General features: G+C 38.8%; 2 protein-coding genes across 4 annotated transcripts; both read left to right on the forward strand.

Annotated features, from left to right (window-relative positions):
• Positions 1 to 29: 29 nt before the first annotated feature.
• LOC149114224 (uncharacterized) lies at positions 30 to 6,804 on the forward strand. The gene has a single exon (XM_089286743.1). The coding sequence runs from the start codon at positions 1,101 to 1,103 to the stop codon at positions 5,784 to 5,786; it is 4,686 nt and encodes a 1,561-aa protein (XP_089142869.1). The 5' UTR covers positions 30 to 1,100; the 3' UTR covers positions 5,787 to 6,804.
• Positions 6,805 to 8,249: 1,445 nt separating this feature from the next.
• On the forward strand, positions 8,250 to 22,284 carry LOC110047619 (pyroglutamylated RF-amide peptide receptor-like). 3 transcript variants are annotated; one of them, XM_020753370.2, is made up of 6 exons: positions 8,250 to 8,554; positions 11,605 to 11,692; positions 16,854 to 17,004; positions 17,533 to 17,800; positions 20,491 to 20,742; positions 21,433 to 22,284. In XM_020753370.2, exons 3-6 carry the CDS (start codon positions 16,892 to 16,894, stop codon positions 21,787 to 21,789), a joined length of 990 nt encoding a protein of 329 aa, XP_020609029.1. In that variant the 5' UTR covers positions 8,250 to 8,554; positions 11,605 to 11,692; positions 16,854 to 16,891; the 3' UTR covers positions 21,790 to 22,284. The 3 variants fall into 3 exon arrangements, with proteins under 3 accessions (XP_020609029.1, XP_020609030.1, XP_020609027.1); XM_020753371.2 differs by lacking the exon at positions 8,250 to 8,554 and adding an exon at positions 10,295 to 10,465; XM_020753368.2 differs by lacking the exons at positions 8,250 to 8,554; positions 11,605 to 11,692 and adding an exon at positions 13,994 to 14,320.
• Positions 22,285 to 23,023: the final 739 nt, after the last annotated feature.

Below are 23,023 nucleotides of genomic sequence, written 5' to 3' on the forward strand. Positions count from 1 at the left end.
GTTTTATTAAAGGGGTTATGCCAAGTTGTTATGAGAAAATTCGCCGTTGCACAGGCATTTCTTTATTATTTGGAAAATTATAGAAAAAAACCTAACGGTAGCCTCTTTTCAGTTAACAGCTAGAAATCTTAAGTTTTGTTCTTCTTTGTACTTTGCCGATTCTTTGTACACCTGAGCGTGTGCAACGCTGTTTCACTAACTTTCATTTAGAAAACAAGTAGTTCGTTATCGGGTCATTTGAGTTTCTTTTTATTATTACAATCTACTTTCCGTTCCCCCAGAAACTAGCCAGCTGAACTACTTTTCATTAATTCATAGGATAATTTTTCCTTGCTGTCGGTAACACCAATTCAGAATTTCAAATTTAAGTATCTCACTTTTAATTTCCTAAGTTTGACTATCTTAATCTCAGCCTGTGTGATTTTAATCCTAGCACTCTATTTTTAATTTTGGAAGCCTCGTGGTGTTGATTAGAATTCGCTATCTTAATTATGTACTTTCCGCTCGTATTGTATACTTGAAGTTACATTAGCATATTGTAAACACTTGACGTGTAAAGGATGATATATAAGCAAGTACGTTTGTAAAGCATTTTCGATTACATCGATTACATCGATTACATCGGCTACATCGTTACGATTTTACAGCGGCTACTCCGCCGAGTATGTCAGTTTCACCCTCGACGTTAGAGTGCAGAATAAACTACTGTTGGACAAAGTTATGTCTCTTCCTTGACGTCCGTAGTGAAGACCAGTGAAGTAGATCCTCGTGTACCAGGAAATCGTGACGAATTTCCGTTCCCGCAGCCAAGCAGTGCTCTCCAGAGTTAGATTCCCCCAGTTGTCAGTTCAAGTGTCCGTTCAGTCCGAAATTTACAGTGTTGCAGGAAAAACTTATCGTCACAGTAGCTTACCGAGAAAACTTATCGTCACAGTTGAGGAGAAGAGTGGTACTTCGTGGATCTTCCAAGGACGTTATCAAGGCCCCAGAGCAGATTCAAGTTCACGGAAGACGTTAGTTGTTGTAATCCCTTGAGTGCGAACAAAGGATAAAAGCCGCTCAAGTAACGTGAGTACAAAATCAATTCTTTGTCCTCATATATGAAGTCCGTGAAGAAAGTTTTTAGGAAGAAACTTTCGCCGTATAATTTACGAAGTAGGAAATCAGCCGTTCCCGTAGTTAAAGCCAGTACGCCTAAAGTAAATAAAGAAGTACAAGCTTCGTTGTCAGAAGAAGAGAATTGTACATTGTTGTGTGAATTACCATATTATCGAAGTGTCGTCCACGAGTCGTCGACGCACGCGTTAGATTTAAACGAAGAAATCCAGCCAAGTAAACCCAGCGACGGCCCACGTTTGTCCACCGCATTTTCCAGTCCAAGTCAGGCCGATAGTACGAACAGAGAAGCCATAAATATCAGTGTAGATCAAGGCCAAGAGTCGTCCATTGTTCAGCCGAGTTCATCAAAACAAGCCACTCCCTGTGGACCGCGTGCAACAAGCGATAGCAGTTCCTTAGAAGACTTCACTCCAATTGACTCCAGGCAGTTACAGATCGGCCCTCAGATTGCTTTAGAAGTCGAAGAAATCAGCGAACCCGAAAACGAAGAGCCAGATCTAGAACAGAACTCGAGTTTAGCACATAACTCAAACCTGTTAATTAATTCACAGTTGACTAATCACAGTCAAGTAGGAGATAGCATAAAATATAAAAAACCAAAACAAAACAAAACAAAGACTCGCAGCGACTCTGTCCCTAGCGCCGACTTCAGATACACAGAAACGGAAAGCGAGCGAGAAGATTCAGAGGATAGCGAACACGAAGAAAATCAAAACAATAACAAAGAAAAGAGAATAGAAAGCGAGAGAAATCAACCCGACCTATCAGTCATCATGGAAGCTGAAACACTTAGAGAATTAAGAGAACAAATGGCTACTCTACATACCCAGTTGAGGTTACAACAGAGGGCCCAACAGCAAACAGCCAGTGCATTGGAGCAAGCACCAATTCCAGAAACAGTCAGCACGCGAAGACCAGCCCCTTTCCATGGTTATGACTCTGAAGATGTGAACCGATGGTTGGATAAAATAGAAAATTACCTAACTCTTCGCCGCATAGACCTAACCAGTAGAACAGCACAGGCGGAGCTGGTAATGAATCTAGCCGGACCCGCAGAAGATTTCTATTACTCCTTACCCCTTGATCAGAAGTCCACGTACGCCGACCTGAGGGATTCTTTGAGAGAAAGGTTTGCAAATGATAACCAGAGCTGGATAATTTGGCAGGCAGTTACCACTCGCCAACAGGGAGCAATAGAACCTTTGGACACATATCTAACTGACTTAACAAACAAGTTCAGGCGGTTGAGCATTACTGACGCGGAAAAGATGCGTTACTTTGTCCAAGGGTTACGGCCAGAAGTCAGGGAGACAGTACTGTTAAGACAACCCAAGTCATTCCGCGAGGCTGAAGAAATAGCAAGGCTGACTTGTGCAGTGAAAAACACCATGGGTTCTCCTGTAACTGGCGTGGCGCGACAACCGAGTCATCCCACTGGAATAACTGAAGCAAGCGCGACCAGCCGTGCGCTCCTAGCAAAAATGGAAGAGATAAGCGAAAAACTTCAACAAAATAAGGAACCCGCTAAAGCAGAGGATACGTTAACTGACGCTAAACTCCTTGCCAAGCTTGATGCATGGATCGCGGGCCTCCCGGCTAACCCAGGTATACAGCAACCGTCGCAATTACAAGCAAAATTAAATGAACTTGTAGAGAAAACGCCATCCAAGGGTGACAATACAGCGATTCTGGCAGCATATGCAGAACCAAACAGGAGAGAAAATCCAGATTTCATGCGCGAACTTCGACGAATGGAAGATAAATTAGAAGAACTTTCTCGCCAAATGGATGCTCGGATTAAAGGGCTGGCTCGACGAAATCCGCCAAATCAGGTTGATCAGCCGAGACAGCGAACACGAGAAGGTCGACCCATCTGTTATACTTGCGGAAGAGTTGGACATATTCAACAAAATTGTAACCAGAGATCTTCACGAGAAACCAGTAACTACGACCGATTCCAGCCGAACCAGCAGCGACGTCAAACAAGTGAAAATTATCCTTCCCGCTCAGGCTACAATCAATCCCAACGACGGAGCGAATTGTCTTCTCAGTTCAATGCAAGTGGCCCGCGAATGGCCGTGCTCGATGATGGAGATTACGATGATAGTTTCGTCGCTCCGCTAGAACAAAATACAATTCACCAGACAATTCCAAAAGAAGGAGGCGAGTTTCCAAGAATAAACTGGAGCGATGTCGGATCGCAAATTGGCAAGGAACTATCTCGGCAGTTGCCAAATACGTCTCACTTGGTCCCAGAAGTGTTCCAGCAAGGTCAAGTAAAGGAAAACCAGTCGCCAACTGTGGTTATTGAAGTATCAAAACCAAACTCCGAAAGTGGTCAACGAACAATGGAGCCGAATAATGAAAACAAAGCGACTGGTGAAGTAACAACCGCTGCCCGTCCCGAGCGCGAGTTACCTGGAAACCTGGAAACTAAGCCCGAACCGGAAATACGTCAGCACCTGGTCGCTAGTCCACTGAAACCGAACGAACTCAGCGGAAACCAGAGGAGTAACTCACCACAGAGTCAGAAAAAACATGTCCCATTTCCTAACGCTGTACGCCGTACCAAAACCAGAATTACAGCAGATACGGATGTTATTGTTGACCTGTGCACGGACGGGAACATCGGGAATCCCTCGGTTCCAGATCCCTCTCAGCCAAAACATAGTACTTCCGCCGGAAGAGAATCCACTGAAGTCAACAATGACAGCTTGCCTAACCATAAGCCAGACCCTGTCCAGACAAAACGTGAAACTTCACCTTTAACCGATGAACAGTGTCACACTACAGATAATCAAGCTAAGCCACGTGACCTAACAGTCACCGCCCAGCTAAATGGTCAAGATATTAAGTTACTCGTAGATACCGGAGCAGCCGTGTCAGTAATTGATGAACAGTTTAAACGAGATATCTATAAAGGTGAACTACCCAAGTCAGGTTTCGCAGGTAACCCAAGCAATCAGCAACCACTAGAGTTGCAAACAAAGTTGGAGAAACTCAAAGTTGGAGAAAAAGTATCAAGAAAATTTGACGGAAGTCACGCCAGAGATGGAAATACAGGTAGCATCGCCGCGTTTTCAGAAGCCAACAATAGAGAGATGCCGGAATTACTGAAAGAAATTCGCCGAATGGAAAACGGTTTAGAAAATCTGAACCAACGAGTAGATCGCATGGACCGCCTCGCCCGACGTAACCGCACCGTGTGCTATAGGTGTGGACGCACTGGCCATATCCAATATAACTGTTACTATTATTACCAGCCAGAAAACCCGTACCAGAACCAAGAAGGGAGCCAAGAGTACCATGCGAATTACAATCAGGAAGAAAATCAGCGTCTGGCAACTCATCCCTCGGCGCGTTCGTCCGCATTAGATGCTCAGTATGCCCAGCGAGTTCTAAATTACCCTGACAACAAAGTAAGGAGTTCAGGATCAGCTGAACAAACCTCCTGTCAGCCAGTACGCACTTGCAACCTAACATTTGAAGGAGAAGAAAACTCGTTAGATCGTGTGTTAACCGCGCTACCAAAGCAAGACAAGACAAACAGCCAGGAAAATGCAGCAAGTACAACACAATCACAACAAGAAGTGAAGCTGACAAGAGCCAATAAGCGACAACCACAAATTTCACATAAGCAAGTACCTTTGCCCGCAACAAAACACCGTCAATCGAAGTCAGCAGCTCAGCCAAGCAACGATTTCTCGTCTGGTAAAAAGGATTTCAAGCTAAAGTGCAGTGATCTAACTACAGAAGGTGAAATAGCAGGCCAAGCAGTTCAGTTACTCGTGGATACTGGAGCGTGCGTATCAGCCATAAACGAACAGTTTTTCACGAAGATTTATGGTCAATTCCCGCCTAATATGAGCGAAGGTTCCTTATCGGCTGTCCAGACAGTAAGCGGAGAGAAAGTCCCAGTCTTAGGAAAGATAACGATACCTTTACAGTTGCAAGCAAGAGAATATACCTGTGAGTTTCATGTCATGCAGAACCTGACCTACGATGCTATCCTTGGTCGAGATTTTCTACAAAAGAACGGAGCCCTTATTGATCTGGTAGATGGTAATCTTTCCTTCAAAGGAACAGGATACGTTGGAGAACAAGCCAGCCCAAAGAATGTGCCAGTGATGGGAACCTTCCTTTCCGAGCATAACTTGAAAGAAAAGAACACAGTGGCCAGTTATGCAAATCTATCGCCTTTCCCAGAGATTTTAAAGTTCAAATTTGTTCAACGCAATGAAAAGAGCAAATTGATGTTTTCTCACCAGTCACTCCTACTTTTGCTGCTCATTGTCCTGTACCTACTGACTGCTTCATGCACGCCACCCACGGAAAACAATGACAAGCCCGTTATTCAGAAACTACCCAAGTTCGTCTTCCAGGAAACCCCCAATGATATCCTTCAAGGTGGTCACGAAATTTGTACCCCACTTAGCCTAGCGAATTACAAGAGATCTGACCAGAGTGAAGCCCAAAATGAAAGAAACGTACCGAGAGTTAAAACGTTGAAGTCAGCCGTATCGCTCTTTGGAACCGGTGATGTTCAGAAAACCTTAAAGGCCATGTCTTCAAGCAAAGAAAACAGTTCTAGGTTACCACAAGAGATTCATGTCTACCGAAATGTAAAGAATCAAGAGAGCCAGTTTACCATTGACCAGGAATTTTGAGAGAGGAAGAGGTGTTGATGACATCGAAGAAGTAACGCATTATTGACGCATATAGACAAACAGGTTAATGAGAAATATATCCTCATAGAAATGAGATTATAGGAGGGATTTCAGTGTCGAAGTAGACAAGTAGACAGTTTTCCCAAAAGAGACAAGCTAATGGAAAGAAATTTGATAAGGAATATTAAAGTACCAAGAAAGATTTTTACGAATTTTCTGGAGACCATTTTAACGCTTGTAAACCATGTTCAGATAGTCAAGTTGAGTTGTAAATTCCTTTTATACGTCTTGCTCGACCAGGAGGTCTCGATTTTAAGGTGGGAGGAATGTTATGAGAAAATTCGCCGTTGCACAGGCATTTCTTTATTATTTGGAAAATTATAGAAAAAAACCTAACGGTAGCCTCTTTTCAGTTAACAGCTAGAAATCTTAAGTTTTGTTCTTCTTTGTACTTTGCCGATTCTTTGTACACCTGAGCGTGTGCAACGCTGTTTCACTAACTTTCATTTAGAAAACAAGTAGTTCGTTATCGGGTCATTTGAGTTTCTTTTTATTATTACAATCTACTTTCCGTTCCCCCAGAAACTAGCCAGCTGAACTACTTTTCATTAATTCATAGGATAATTTTTCCTTGCTGTCGGTAACACCAATTCAGAATTTCAAATTTAAGTATCTCACTTTTAATTTCCTAAGTTTGACTATCTTAATCTCAGCCTGTGTGATTTTAATCCTAGCACTCTATTTTTAATTTTGGAAGCCTCGTGGTGTTGATTAGAATTCGCTATCTTAATTATGTACTTTCCGCTCGTATTGTATACTTGAAGTTACATTAGCATATTGTAAACACTTGACGTGTAAAGGATGATATATAAGCAAGTACGTTTGTAAAGCATTTTCGATTACATCGATTACATCGATTACATCGGCTACATCGTTACGATTTTACAGCGGCTACTCCGCCGAGTATGTCAGTTTCACCCTCGACGTTAGAGTGCAGAATAAACTACTGTTGGACAAAGTTATGTCTCTTCCTTGACGTCCGTAGTGAAGACCAGTGAAGTAGATCCTCGTGTACCAGGAAATCGTGACGAATTTCCGTTCCCGCAGCCAAGCAGTGCTCTCCAGAGTTAGATTCCCCCAGTTGTCAGTTCAAGTGTCCGTTCAGTCCGAAATTTACAGTGTTGCAGGAAAAACCTATCGTCACAAAGTACAAAATCTTGGCTTACATAGTTTTTTTTTTTTTCGATTATTAATTTTTAACTGTTATTTTCAGGTTTAATTTGCTTCGATTTGACTGCAACATACCATATAGCTTCCATAAAAAAGACAACAATACAATTAACGCGAGAAGTTTAGTTGATTTCATAGACATGGCTGTCGCTGGTGACACGCGAACACTTGCCACGGGATAATTTGAGTTTGATCTTTTATTGTAGGTTCAATTAAGAGAATAATTAAAGAAATATAAAAGAAGTGTTTATTTTCTGATATTACCTCGGTAGGAATTTCTGATTACAGCCCTGGTCGATAACACAATTGTTAATTTCAGATTGATTAATGTGCTATTATTATACGCATATGCGTTCTTGAATGGAAATCATCTCAAAAATACACCCTTTTTTTAAATAAAATATATATTTTTTGAAATGTGCGAAATTTTAAGAATATTTTAAGAATAAACCCGAGGCTGAGATTTTTGGAAAGATTATATTATAATTTTGTGTGCTGAAAATTCGTAAATAGAATACAATTATATGTTTTTAACTAAACCCTATAAAATACTTCCTTTCTGTTAGCGACACAGCTGGCCAAAAAACAACAAAAACAGCACTACCGGTATGTTCCATGCTTATAACATTTCTACAAGAAGTTATGTGTGTCGTTTCAGGCTCGACTGTCTGCAGGCTGGCTCCGAAATTACTTTAACACCATCCAGACACCAAATTCAGTCGAAATCAGAAATTTCATACGCTATAATCTAGGAATGTTCACAAGAATATTGCCTAAAATCGGCAGAAAAATTAGAATATTCAGCCTCAGCCGGAAAACAATATTCTTGTATAAAAAGGAGTATATTACAATCCAATCAAGACTTTGCAGTTCTTATGATTGAATCGAAAACTATTTGGCAAAAAATTGGCTTCTTGGCTATGAAATGACCAGCTTGCTAAGACTGAGTCTCTTATTTATTTATTTATTTATTTATTTATTTATTTATTTTATATTGTCTATGTTCTTCAGTACGTCAATACCTAATGTTCCAATTGTTAGTATACACTATACCCGACATATTCAACATATCATCGTACAGATCACACTGGAACTTATAAACCGTTTATTGTTGGTTGATGATCCGAGTAGTTTTGACTTCTGCAAATGAAACTCATTTATAATTTAATAGCATAAGAGAGGCGATTAGAGTCGTTTGACATTTATATTTGTAGGGAGAAAGTGTCATCCACTTATGCTGACGTCAGCAACCCATACAGCACACGACTCTCGTTCTTAGAGCAATATTACTGCCTGAAGTTCATGTCAAGTAGTATAATTATTGACAGCTTCGAATTTTGTCGGTGTCAGTACGCAGGCAGCCCAGAGAAAAAAAAGACTTTAATATAACCTGACTTTTTTCATCGTCGGTTGTAGTGACATTGAATTAGAAGTATTCCAAAAAAAAAAGGTCCATCAGCTGAGCTGTTTATTTGTGGTTTAGGTTGGATGTTTGCACAACAATATATGAGATTGGAGAAGGAGCAAGTTGGATACAGGTGAGTATTTAGATCAACTACCGACTTTGATTCTTGACTTTGCGCAGTTAAACTTCCATAGATGAACCCATTACCCGTTTCAACAACCCAAAAAATCTCCTGGTGAAGTCCTCTCACTTTTCAGTGTAAACAAATAGGTACGTTACATAATTTCTAAAATCGTCCACCAACTGTATAAACGATTTAACCATTCTTAAACCAAAGCATTTTTGCTTCCAGTTCCTCTGATTTCAGTCTTTGTTTTTTTTTTTTCTCTTTTGCATGAAAATGTGCTTTTTTCTTCAGCTGACGCAGTAGGTTTCCACTGAACAAAGAATAACCTAAGATCTTGTAGCTATAACTAGCTTCTATTTAACGCACCACGAACTTTTTTACTGACAATAAACTTATTTCAACCAGCGCAGTCAAAACTCAGCTCCTTAAGGTGGCTTACTACAGTTTTTCGGAGATTCAGTAGCGCGCGCTATGATTTCCTGTCAAAAGTCAGTATTAATTGCGCGTGCAAAAATGACGCAAGTAACCCTAAGAAGAAAGTAAAACCCCTTCAGCACTTGAAAGGCGTTAAATCACTTTAGTATACGTAGCAATAGTTTCAAACTCCACTCAAACATGTGTTTAAGCTTAGGGCCAAAAAAATATGGCAAAAAAGCTCGATAAACAACCGGTAAAAGAGCTCTAATTTACTGTTGCTTTCTTGCACGCGATACATGGCGTCAAATGAGCGCGCGCGCTGAAATAAAGGGCATGCGCAATTCAGTTCTCGTCCAAGGCTGTAAAAGCCTGTCTTTGATCAAGGATTGTTCGAAAACCTATCGTACAACCCATGATGAAATTTTTAGAGTTGATTTTTAGGGGGTTAATCACGTTTGGAGCCAAAATTTAATGAAATCTCTAAGACAGATTTTGAGCTATTCTCGGTTTACATTTTCTTAGTTTGCGAAAAATCTCCTGACAGATTTTAATTCTTTCTTTGCATGAATCTTAAATCAGAGCCAATTTCTTATTCCTGAATTTTGAGATTGGGTCATGCGGGTAGATTTTGAGAAAAACGTGATTTAACCTACTAGTGCCCAGTCTCTTCTTAGATACTCAGTCGTTTATTTTGGCCATTTGTTTGCGTTTAATTGTTGAAGTTTCACATAGAATGGTAAAAGACTTTAGTAAACAGTAAGTAGAGAGAGGAAAAATGCTTTGGAACATTTTTCATAAGAGTTAGAAGTCGGGCTAATACAATTCATCAAAACTGTAGTAAGCCACCTTAACTTGAAATACATTTATTCATGTACCTATATTTAAACTCGCACAATACTGTTTTTCCTTTATCACTCGTCGTCATTGCCAAAAGTAGCTAGGCTACCCTCAATTCAAAAACTGTCGACTCACGGAAATCGATCTTAAGAAATGCAAGATTTAGCTGGTTACATTAAGAGTTTCTAGTATTGAGTTGCTGTCACTTTTCTGTCGTTTTATTTTCCTATTTCAAAATAGTAAGGTAAACTCAATTAGAATGTATCAGTCGGAAAGTATTGTTAGGTTGATGACCTGAGTACTTTTAATACTTACAATTGGAGGACTTTTGAAAGGCGATCGTCAGCTACATTGGTTGAGGGACATTTTCATCGACGTATACTGAATTCAGTAACCTATGAGCATACGAAGTATAGTAAGATATTGGCCAGTTTCCTGCCGGCGCCAGAATCCTGCCAAAAAAAACACTTTAACCTGACTTTTTTTTTATGCTCGGTAGTAGTCGTGTACATTAAAATGATTCCTTGAAATAAAAAGACCCATCATCTCGGCTGATTATTTGTGGCCTAACTTGGATCTTTGCAGTACATCTAAGATTCGAAAGGAGACATTTGTTTTGTTTTCTTTTATTTCAAACGAGGCGGTTGTATATGCACACGGCAGGTGAGTTCTAATTCTTTACACAGTGAAACTACCATAGATGAACTGATTGCCCGTTTCACAGGGAAATAGCGAAAAAATATCTTTGTCTCTCCTTTTATTGCCAGTAAAGTTGTAATTAAAAATAGTCTCAAAAATAGTGAAAGTTTTGCTTAAGAAAAAGAAATGGAACGAGCTAGCAAATGATATTAGAAATAAAGTAGGCACTAATGAAGTGAACAACAAAATTCGATCGCGTAAGTTTGACTGATGTCGGAATTTATTGTGATTTGATTCTTTAGATTTTTAGTTCTCTGCGTTTATAGGTCTTTATAGTTTTATTATTAAATCAATAATTGTACATTTATAGTTTTGATTTTTAGAATATACTAGGGCCTTGAATTACCTGTAAACTAGCTGATTAGCTAAGCTAAGCGTAACTCTACGTTAAATATGGTATCTTATCTTTTATCTTTACACTCGATGAAGTCACTCTGATTGTTTTCATCGGTAATACGCCATGAAAATGCACCTTTTTTGCAGTTGATGCAGTAGGTTCCTAACAAAAAATGAGATCTTTATATGTAGCTTTAGCTGGCTTCTATTAAACCCACGGCACTACGTCTTACTGATAATAAATTAATTTACACAGGCCATTGAAAATAAACATTTAAAACTGGAGTATTTCATTCATGCACACTTGAACTTGTAGAAAACTGATTTTCCTTTCTCGCTCGTCGCGATTGCTTAAAATAGGCAGCTCGGAAATTGATCTTGAGAAATGCGATATTTAGCTAATTACATTGAGTGTTGAGTTTTAAGCTGGTTTCACTTTTTTGGCCTTTCATCTTCCTATTGGAAGTTTGGGTTGATAAACCGAATAGTTAAGTTTAAACATTTACCATTTATGGCTTGTGAAAGAAGATTGCCAGTTATATTATTGGTAGGACGCTCGACACTTTCATCGACGTATGGTGACATCAGCAGCCTACGGTGCGTACCAATAGACCTCGTTCTTAGCAGATTTCTATTGACTGAAATTCATGCCAAGTGCTATATTGGCCATTATCTTGCCAGTGCCAGTATCCATCGTTGGTAGTAGTCAAATTGAGTTGCTCCTGAGAGGTACTCATCATCCCGCCTCTTTATTTCTGCCATAACAGGGTTTTTGTTCAATAGAAGACTCGAGAAGGGACGATTTGTTCTTCCGTCTTTTTTTTCCGGTGAGGAGGCTGTATACGAAGGCCACAGGTGGGTTACCATAAACTGCTGGTTTTGATTCTTAACACAATTACCCAGCCATAGATGAACTTATCTTCTGTTTCGCAGGGAAATAACAAACAAATCTTATTTCAGTGTAAACAAACATGGAAGTTACAATAATTTCTAAAATTGTTCATTGACTATTTGAAAGTTTTGCTTAGACCAAAAGGTTTTGTTTCCAGGCTCTATGTCGTCACTCTTTCTTTATTTATAGTCAATGAAAATGAAAATGTGCCTTTTTGCAGTTGACGCAGTAGGTTCCGAACAAAGAACAACTGATACCTTGTATAAGTAGCTACATCTAGCTTCTATCAAACGTACCATTCTACTTCTCACTGATAATGGGATACTTTAAGGTGGCTGAACACAGTTTTTGATACCTGTGTTTCATTCACCTTTTTCTCTAAAACCCTTGATCCCTCGGTCGTCAAAAATGGCAGCAAGCTGGTTAACAACACAGACGTTGGTTTTTTGATGGTTAAGCTGACGTATGTGCCGTTGCCATGGCGACATGAATAAATATAAACAGGCTTTAAAATCGGTTTTGTTTATTTGCAGAAAATCTGGTCATTAGATTTTCTTTATAATTTGCATGCAACAAGCTTGTAACGATTCTCACAAGTTAACACCATTTTGCTAATAATTTAACAGAGAGATCTTTAATTATCCCTTGTTGAAGGTCCACTGGAATATCTAGAATTGTTAAAGTTCAATTATTTTCAATACTCCAGTTACTTATTTGCTAAAGTATTTTCTGCTAAATTTCGGGAAATTCTAATGAGTGGTTCTCGAAAACTAGGCGTATATCCGAGAGTGCAATTTTCATTCAATCGCAATTTTTTACTTACTAGCTACGTATGCGCTGCATTTAACTGGGTTCTTACGGTAAGAAAGAAAAAGCTGAGAATTGCTGGGTTCTTTGCATCGTTACCTTTTCTAGCGTATGTTTGTAATAAAAGACTAAAGCCATCAATACGCTGAGTTCAGTTATAGAGAAAAATAGCGCAGATACTGCTGGTGTTGAGTAAATAAAATGATCGCTCTATTGACGGCATGTTTGTTTTTTGCAATCCTTGTGCGCGCGCTGAATTGCATCAGCAAAAGCGCGAAAACTGTGTTCGGCCACCTTAAGCCAGCCCAGTCAAATGCGCTCGTAAAATTAGATTATATTCATGAACACATGAACTAGCACAATACTGTTTTTCCTTTTTCACTCCTCGTGATTGCTAAGAACAGACTGCTTTCGATTCGACGAGCGGAAACCGATCTTGAGAATACAATATTTTGCTGGTTACATTTATTGTTGAGTTTTGAGTTGGTGTCAACTTTTTGGGGTTTTATCTTCCTGTCGCAAGAAAGGAAAGTAAATTTATAATACAGCCGGCAGGCTGTCCTTCAGAAGAGAAAGTTCTCGACTTGGTATAACATGGTCTACCTTTTCTATGACATAATTATCACAATGAATGTATGCGGTTGTGTTAAATACAACATAAGAAACGACTGCTTCCAAATATTTAAAGGTATTACTTCGAGGAAAGTGCTACTTGAATATGTGCCAATGTTTTCAAGTTTGTCGTTTGTAATCTGTCTCAATTAAAACCATCTTTGTTCATTACGTCTCTTGCAGCTTTGTACCTTAGTAAACATCAATTCTAAACTACTTTCAAAAAGTGACTTTAGTCTAATTACACTAGTCGTTGTATACAGTTCAGAATTCACCACGCCAGAATTCACCATGCCAGACTTTAAATGAGCTAAAAAGAGCCCGCGCTCACTGATATATTTATGAATAATATTGTTAAGCCTTTCAGATGACGTTTGTTTTGCATTACATTGTTTAAGGCGATATTATTCTTGTTTTAAGGAACTGCACGTACTTACTGCATGAGTTCATTGGCGCCGTAGCCACCCTAAAAGTTTGTAGTATTTAGAAGTCAATTTTTTCCTTGAATGTTACACCCAAAGAACTAAAAACTTCACCAATTACTCGTTTCACTACAATGTTTGCAGTTAAAACGAATCTAGCTCGATGGTTTCTCTGCGGAAGTCTTGTGTTAATGGAAATGAGAGCAAAAACAATCCCAGTATACATTATAATGACTAATCGTTGCCAATGTCTTTACAACTAAATGTTCACGCGACTTGCTGAAAACTTGCGAACCGTTCTCCTAGGATATTGCCGTAGACGAATTTCTCTTTTGAAGTTTGTAAGATTGTGACGCTTTAAGGCTATGAATTCTGCATCCAATCATCAACAACGTCCTTAATATTTTCGTCCGACTGAAATCTAAATTGGAGTACTCGTCAGCAAATGAAATGCTAATAAAGAAGGAGGAAGCTGCTGTTGATCCTACTTACGATCTCAGCACTTTTTTCAGATGGTTTACCCGAGGGTATTATGTCTCGTGATAAAGTACTTCCAAGATTAGACAACGTCATCTGCTTTGCCAGCCAATAACGAAAGAAGAAAATTATAGAATGATATACAGTTGACGAATTTAGAACTCATTTAAAGAACCACTTGTAAGATGATGAAACTTCACTAGAGAAAATTGAGGAAGGAATTCAGAGCTGAGAAGAAGAATCTTGACAAGCGTAAGAAAAAGCTTTGAATAAGTAAGAGAATTGTTGTTACCTTCTTTAAATCTCAAGTATTTTAGGTTTAGTTTTATTGCTATGTTCTGCCTGCCGTCCACCTGTGTAGATCTACTCGAGCTAATTAGCGTATTCGGAATGCGAATGATACTTTTAACAATGACATCTGGTATCTCTACCAAATGTGTTTTAACGTAGGGGTTGTCTGAACTCTTTATGCTTTCCATGAGTAGGACAGGCGAGATGGAATACTCAAAAGTATGAATAGCTGATCACTCGTTGTTGTAAAAGTCGTGTTGTCGTGTAGTGTGAGGGCGGCATGAGCGTGTGATAGTCAAATGTGCGAAAGAAGTGAGACTGCTAGTTTTCTCGGTTCGAATTCTGCCACTCGCCTCTCGAATTCATGCTTTCCTTAAAAAAAAAAGTAGGCAAAAGAAAAGATATTTGTTGTTGATATGATTTGGTAGGTCAGCTTGGAGCTAGAAACTTATAGAAGTAACACATTTTCGCTGAACAGACGGCGCATTTATCTCGATCTAAAAGAGTGTGATATTGACTGTCGAAATCCATTACATAGAGTATGCCGCTCAATTTCGAGGCGATACCAGTATCCAGCTGAAAAACACTTGAATTCGATCATTTTTTGTTGGCAGTATCAGTCACTTGTAGATTGGTATGTCTATTCTGGGCCTTTCTGCTTAAGCGGAGCTCAAGAACCGTCATTAATTTTTGCTTCGTTGAAGAATTTTAAAAAGCTTTCACTGGTAACATACATGTATGATTTAAAACGTTGAGCTTTCGGTAGGTCGTCTGCCGTTTTCATGCAACTGATGAAAATGTGTTAAAATGAAACGTGAAAATCTTATGGATAATTTTTTGCTTAAATGGAAAAAAAAAAAAAAAACTGCAAAGGCATTTAAAAATAGTGCTTAAAGTGATATTAATAGTGTTAATTCGTTTAAAGATTGTTATGTTGATTCGGAAGCAGTCATGAATTATCAATTGTCAGCTTCGCTCGTTTTTTGCCGTTTCCGATGACTTTGAGATTCTTATTGTGCGTTTTATTACTTTCACAACAATTGTTCAATTGACAGAGTAAATGGTATAATCTATAGTCAATGCAAGTTGCCCGACTTAAACTGATTAGCTTTAGCACATTGTCTATCTTGTATACGTATTAGTGATCTCTTCTTTTCTTCTGGTTTTTAACAATCCTCTGCATGTTTCACTACACTCCATGAAAATGTGTCACAAAGGATTTTATTAACAATATTAATACTGCAATGATCACCTCTGAAGCAAGGCTGCAAAGCAAACTTCTTGTTGCTCTGTTTTTCTTGGTTTGTTGATGACTTTGGGCTCATGATCAGCTGAAAGATTACGGTCGTAATTTAAGCATTCTTCAAGTTCATGACCACTCGTAACTGCTACCCACGAAATTTATAATTTAAGTTACGAAAAAAGTAATCAGTAAATTCATTTTTAAGAAGGTGGACAGTCATTAAAGAAATGACCACTCATACAAAGGGCTTATTGTCAACGAGCGGAATCTGTTGGTTAGTCTTATTCAGGGTTAAATAATCTACTTTTTCTGACCCGTTTGTCTGAAATTCATAAATTGGACACATGCTCACAGAGTTTCACTGCTTTCGGAAAGCAAGCAGTCATTATTAAATACCTCAATCCATGTACGTTCGTGTTATTTACAGACATGGACAAATTAACACCTTGGCAATCGCCACACCTCACCAGATTATTACTAGTTAAAGTTATAGTGTTGCATTGCAGTATAAAGGTACAAATATTTTTCGGCCAGGTTGCGTATACTGTAGTTCCGACAGAGCTTTTTTTAGAATTTCTCATAACCTCGCCTCAGTTTAGGTATGTGAGGTAAAACATGAATAATGACGGTTTCATGGACATAGAATGGTTCCCTAGATCTTGACTGGCAAATGCTTTCAATATGCGAATTCACGCATGTGTCCCCTGATGAAGATTTTTCCGCGAAAGACTATGATAAATGGAATGTCTCGCAGACAACCCCAAAATGGCTAAGAAATGGCGAATAGTGCAAGCAATTCATGTATGGAGCGTTGCAGCTGCTGCATAGAAGCGGCCGAGAAGAATTAAACCAAATTGCTTCTCGAAGATCAGGGGCTATACCTTTTGATTCCACGCTGAGCGAGTAGAACTATCTCCAACTTCTCAATAAACCAGTCTGTAACAATATTTATGTGAAACCCATTAGGCTGAAGGAATGCGGTACTGTAATATATATATATTACACTGTACGTATCATCATTGTTATTATTATTGAAGTGTATCGGTGGCCGATTTCCTCTATGAGACGTGCTACAGGGACTCATGGTAGTTGTATTCAACATCTTGGGCTAGAGTTTAATGAATACAGCTGCCATGATTCCCTGCAGGGGGTTGGTCATTATCGGGCGCACTTAACGCCACTGATTGTTGGTTATACCTTATCCTTAAGAAATTATCGACTAGTTTTATTTAGAATTATGGCTTTTCATTACTATTCCTCTCTGTTATCCAGGTTGCGTAACGTAGCAACATCAAATACAGACTCCAGTCATGGCCGGGTCGGATGACATTGCCATAGCAACAATTTACTGCATAGTATTCATAGTGAATATTGTGGGGAATTCTCTTGTTTGTGCGATCATAAAGAGAAATCGAGATATGAGGTATACCAAGACAAATCATGTGATATCACAGTTATATATTAAATAGAAGCAATATTTTCAACAATTAATTTACACACATAGCTCAAATCCATAAAAAATTCCATCGAAAAGCATGGTCTTAGATGAGGGTATGGCGAAATTAATGTTATGGGTAGTATATCAAAAGCGAAAGACCATCTTTGACCACATTTCCAAACACCGAGAAGAGAGTTGAAAATGCTGCGCGCAGCGGTGTATTTCTTATGAACCTTGAGGTGTTTGGAAATGTTGTCAAAAACCGTCTTGAATGTTTGATATATCTTCTCAATCGAAACTAAAACTAAGGAGAAAACGGAGAAACAAAGTCGTTCAATTATAATTTTAAAATCAGCTATCCAAACACCGTCACTGTCATGATTTCCTTTGTTTAACCTTGGTGAAGTTTGAATGAGTTTGAGAAGCTGGCTTGCAGCTCACGAGTGCACATGCGCAACATAACCTTGCCTTCGCCACCTCAGCCATTCTATTTCTTTTCGTCACATTCCACAGGACTCCCATCAACTATCTACTAGTGAACCTGGCTATAGGAGATATGATGTACGCAACGTTTATTGCGCCAGAAGTTGTGTTGACAATCACTGGCAACCACCCAGGGGGAGTGGGTGGTACAGTCATGTGCAAACTGTTGACAGCTGGGATCTTCGCGTGGGTTGGAGGATTTTCCTCCATGGTCACTCTGGTTGTAATCGCCTTTGAGCGATATTATGCAGTGATTTATCCTTATGAAAACAAGAGACTTACCAAGAAGAAACTGAAGGTGAGCCAATGCCTCATGCAGTGAGGAAGCCTGAAACTTGCGAACGTTAGGAACACAGGTCCTAATTTCACCAGTTCACCAAATCTGGAGGTCCCTGGTTCAAATCCTCCATCCTACTGCTATCTGGATTTGTTCTCGGTAGTCCCGAGTTCAACTCCACGACTGCGTTGTGTAAAAAGCCAACTGGTCAGCCTCCCACCAGTTGGGATTCTTAATAGTATCTTTTCCATTTGCAGCATTTGGTAACTTATTTACAGTGTCCCCAATTAGCACAATAGTGCTATATACATTCGACACTTAAATAAAGTTATTATTATTTATTATTATTGTTAGTGCGTGTAAATTATGATAAAATGTAATAATTTGTGAAAGGTGAAGTGATCAACATGACAAGAGCGTGGGACAAAGAAAACGTCTGAGTCCCCGACAGGAATCGACCCCATGACCAACCGACCACTGTGACTATGTAAAGTCATAGGCTCGATTCCTGTCGCGGATTCAGAATTTTTTGTCCCACGCTCGTGTCATGTTGATCAATTCAACTTTCATATTTCATTAACGAGCCAAACATTTTCCATCTTTATTCACTTTTCAAAAATATATGTTGTTAAAAATTAATATAAAATTTTTGTTAATGCATAGACAGGTATAAACTTATAGGGACACCGCATATACAAACACAGATAGTTAAACGGATGTAGAAGGGTAAAAATACAAACTCAGGTACAGACACTGATAATCATGCAGGGGCAGATGCAGCTGATATAATTGCAAATGTAGATTTAGATAACATACAAAACATACATGTATAACACTTTATTTAACAACGTAGGTATGAAAAGTGAGAATAGTAAGAATGATAGACGTCATAAACAACCACAACAATTGGTATCATCCTAACGGTTAAAAAAAAATGGCAAGTTCCATTTGAAATGGAAAGAAAATTTGGTTAAAACCATTTCTATATAATGAACTTCTCCAAAATTGTTGCCTTTCTTTCACGATCTACAGTCAAACCTGTATACAACGGCCCTGTATATAGCGGTCACCCTGTGTATAACGTTCACTGAACAAGTTCCCAAAAATCGTCCCTTATATTTACTGTTAACATGACCTGCATATAGCGGTCAACTGTGTATAACGGACGCGGTCGCCCTTTAGACTTCCTGAATCCACAATTTCATTATCTTTTACCTGTATATAACGGTCACCAAATTGGCTTACAATTAACGAATGATGACGTGCTTTATTCATCAGCTCGTTAAATAGAAGCCACCAAGGCAGGGATCTCACAAAAATACAAACAGTAGTGAAAGAATGAAAGATGCGAATGCAGCCATAACACTATTGGAAAAATGACCTGAAAAAAATTCAGGCTCTGAACGGGATTCGAACCCACGACCTTTGCGTTACCGATGCAATGCTCTACCAACTGAGCTATCAAAGCCACATGAGAGCGGTCGTGTGTGAGTTTGGCCCTATATGTTCAGTGGACGTAATACTCGGCTCAAGCATATGAATTCCATGGTAATAGATGTCCAACAGTAACAATTAAATGAAAGAATGAAAGATCCGAATGCAACCATAACACTACTGGAAAAATGACCTGAAGAAAATTTTATTAAATATTAGTACTAAACACAGCTACACATGCTCGCGGAAAATAACATTAAAGCGCCGTACCTTTCATACAATAGTTAGTGTAACTGTAACAATACAACCGTGCCACACTGTTTTCACTTTCGTCATGGTTTCCTGATTATAACACTTTACTGTACTTATCAAGTTGACAGCGGCGGTTTTACGCTGTATTAGGCTATTGTTTTATAGACCAACACAGCGCTCGGCATCAAATTTCTCTTCTATCAGCGTCCGATGCAACCACTCTCAGGAAACTTCTCTGAGATCAAAGTATACTGCACCTCTCTTAAAGTACACCTCGGACATTTTGTGCGCCTTTTTTTATCGTGTTTATTCGTTGCTGCTACTCGTTATTCTCAGTAAAACGTAAATTGAGTGATTATTTGCACATAAAAATGCTATTTATTGACTTCCAGGGAGTTTAAGGGAAACCTGTGTACAGCGGTCACCCTACATATAACGGTCACCTGGCAATTTCCCAAGGGTGACCGTTATATACAGGTTTGACTGTATTTTGTAAATTGTTTAATTCCTTGTATCCTGTTTCGCATTTACTAATTGCGTCAGAGTTAAAATATAAAACTTTTAGTAAAGGGATGTCCTCGAGTGCAACTCTCTTATAACTGTGTATCGATTTCATCCAATGCCATGCGAGTTCGATAGCCATATTATGAACAAATGCCACGAGCCTGCATGGAGACGAATTTTGCAAAATTATTTATAAAATTATCAACGTAGACATTTGCTGCTGAACTAAGACATTAATTAATAGGCCTTTTTACCAATATGGCGGCTATTTCGAATTTTGTTTTTTTAATAGCTATTTTAGTATGCTCAGGGGAGAAATTGGTATGTATTTGCCTCCCCCCCCCCCCCCCCGCCCCCCTCCCTAAGAGCATGCCATAATAGCTATTTGAAACAATGGAATTCAAAATGGGCGCCGCATAAGTAAAAAGGTCTATTGGCCATCGTTTGTAATGAACGCCGCCACTACAAATTGTCATTCTGTTGTGAATTACTTTCATAAATTTTGTTCTTTACCTTTTCAGATGATTATTCCTGGTTCTTGGATCTTTTCACTGATATTCAACCTGCCATTATTCTTGATCGTCGAAGTAAAGGACGGCTACTGTAAGAATGCCTGGGTGTACGGCCAAGACTGGATGCCCAAAGCTTATGATTTGCTGTGGTCAAGCCTGGTAGCTGTGGCTGTGGCAATGATGGCTGGGCTGTATACCAGAATCGTTTACACTTTGTGGCTCAAACGTGTTGAAGACGATCAGCCCGCCTTCCAGCAGAGGGTGAGTACCTGTAATAAGACAAAGGCTCTTCATGTGTAGGAATCCTTCGCTTCAGCTTCACCTAGATATCTCTTTCGTGACTGGTGTCACATGAAGCCTATCCATCAGTATATGAACTAAATTTTTCCGACTGAGTAATGCATGATACTTAAATTCCATAAGTAATAAATATATATGAATATAAAAGGTTAAGTCTGCATACGAACCAAATGGCCCATCAGGCTTGAGCTTATCCTGGTTTCTGTAGCATGAAGCAACTAGGAGTATTTCTACTCCCCCCTGGATGGGATGCTAGTTCATGGCAAGGTTACCGGCACCAGCATTAACTTTGCCGGTACTCATTTATACACCTAGATGGAAAGAGGCAATTTAAGAGTAAAGTGTCTTGCCCAATACACAATTTCGTGATCGAAGGAAATTTGTAAATATCTAAGGGTTTTTTTTTTTTATTCCAATCACGATTGTATCAAAATGAAAGACTGATATGATAGATAAATTATTTATGTTGTGATGAATATGACATTGCGATGGCGACTCAGTGAGTGCTAGAATACTCACTGTGACATTGTGATTGACAAGTCCTGTCACTTTTTTGAGTTTCTTTTAAGCGGTTGATGTTTAATCTTTTTTTTTTTTTACGCTGATTCATTTGTTATCGTATTAATTAGATTTGTATCTCGCTATACGCAGGGTGTAATCAGAGTGCGGAAGCGAGTTACCTTGATGGCGGCAACTGTCACTGTCATGTTTGGAGTCTGTTGGGTGTCCGACATAATTGCACACAGCGTAGATTACTACACATCTCTCAGCACAAGTAAAGACACATACTCCGTTATCCACACGCTGATCCTGCTCAATACTGCTGTCAACCCATTTGTGTACGCTCTGATAAACAAGACATTCCGAGAGAAGCTAAAAGGAATGTTATACTTTAGGTGTGCCTCCTCCACGGGATCTTTCAGTCCACCTGCAATAGTGCGTCACAACTTAGAGTTTGCTAACAACGGGTATCGAGAATCCTCAGTGGGACCATCATCTAGCGAGTGAACAAAAAGGACTGAGTTTCATTTCTCTTGAACGACATAAAACATTTTCTACTGCACTGTTTCAAGGAAAATGTTACAGTTATAGTAACCCTGTTCTGACCGCAGGGGAGAAAAAATGTTAAGGTGGATAATGTGAAATTTTTAAAACACTTATTTTATCAAATTTTGTTCCTTTTTCCAAAACTTAATTACCAACATTTTGAGCAAATTGTTCGCTTTCACCAACTTAATTATTTCCATGGCAACTCTTGGAACATAACTACATGTAATTTGTCGTAACCGATATTTATTCTAGGTTTTATATAACACAAATAGGTATAACTGTTAGTTAAGTAAGATTACTTAATTATCGAAGGCTGCTTAGAGGAGGCTCGAAAATTTACAATTTAATAATCCCAGATGGTTGATTGAATTTGTGACAAGATTTTTTCTCCCTGTAAAATGCATTATTTCATTATTTTATTAATTTTATAATAAATGAACTAAATTTAAAGAAGGATTGTGGGAATTTGAATGTCTACCTGGAGTCATAATGACGTCACTGCTGATGCTAATGACAACCATATTAGCAATCATGTCCCTGATAACAGTTCAGCGATAATTTACTTTACATCAGCCTGTAAAGTGACATAAATCGCGTCATAATGATTAGATAGTTACAGAAATGACACCAGAGTATATGTAATTACTGGGACTTATGCCTGCAACGTCTCTTGCTAATTTGTGGCCTAACCATGAGCAGTCTTAGATCAAATCTGATAGAAAATCGAGCAATTTCGGTTTTCAATGGAAAGACTAGCTTGTACCAGAATAAGTATATTGCAATCCTTTCTGCATTTTCTAAAAGCTAAAGATATAAATAGTTGCCTGAAATCACACCAATAACAATTTCGCCCATCGGAACTCGAGAAAATGAATTTCGAAGTTCAGCAAAATTGTGCAATCACAGGTAAGAATTCATCATTACTTTCAACTGTTTCATGTGAACTTCAAAATTTGTTTTCGACAGTTCGTGCTGTTAGGAATGATTTATTTTGATAAGGTGTTTAAAACAGTCGCAGACAAGTTTGCAACACGATGTAAATAATCTCGGTACAAATTTTTGTCTGCTTGTTATGTATTACAGGCCATCTGATAGGGTGCGGAAAAAATGGAACATTATGTGGAAATTTTCGGCAATATTATGCGGCAGAAAGTGACGATTATGCGGAAAAGACGCCAGATGTGGAAATTTC

The sequence above is a fragment of the Orbicella faveolata genome, unplaced genomic scaffold (assembly GCF_042242905.1).
Source record: "Orbicella faveolata isolate gen_17 unplaced genomic scaffold, um_ofav_v1 contig_14, whole genome shotgun sequence".
NCBI classification, from domain to species: domain Eukaryota; kingdom Metazoa; phylum Cnidaria; class Anthozoa; order Scleractinia; family Merulinidae; genus Orbicella; species Orbicella faveolata.

Bases quoted from the DNA above. Each gene is read 5' to 3' on its own strand.
- LOC149114224 (XM_089286743.1), top strand. From the start codon at position 1,101: ATGAAGTCCGTGAAGAAAGTTTTTAGGAAGAAACTTTCGCCGTATAAT.
- LOC110047619 (XM_020753370.2), top strand. From the start codon at position 16,892: ATGGCCGGGTCGGATGACATTGCCATAGCAACAATTTACTGCATAGTA. The intron at 17,801-20,490 runs GTGAGCCAATGC...TTACCTTTTCAG, and splicing joins TTACCAAGAAGAAACTGAAG to ATGATTATTCCTGGTTCTTG. The intron at 20,743-21,432 runs GTGAGTACCTGT...CGCTATACGCAG, and splicing joins AGCCCGCCTTCCAGCAGAGG to GGTGTAATCAGAGTGCGGAA.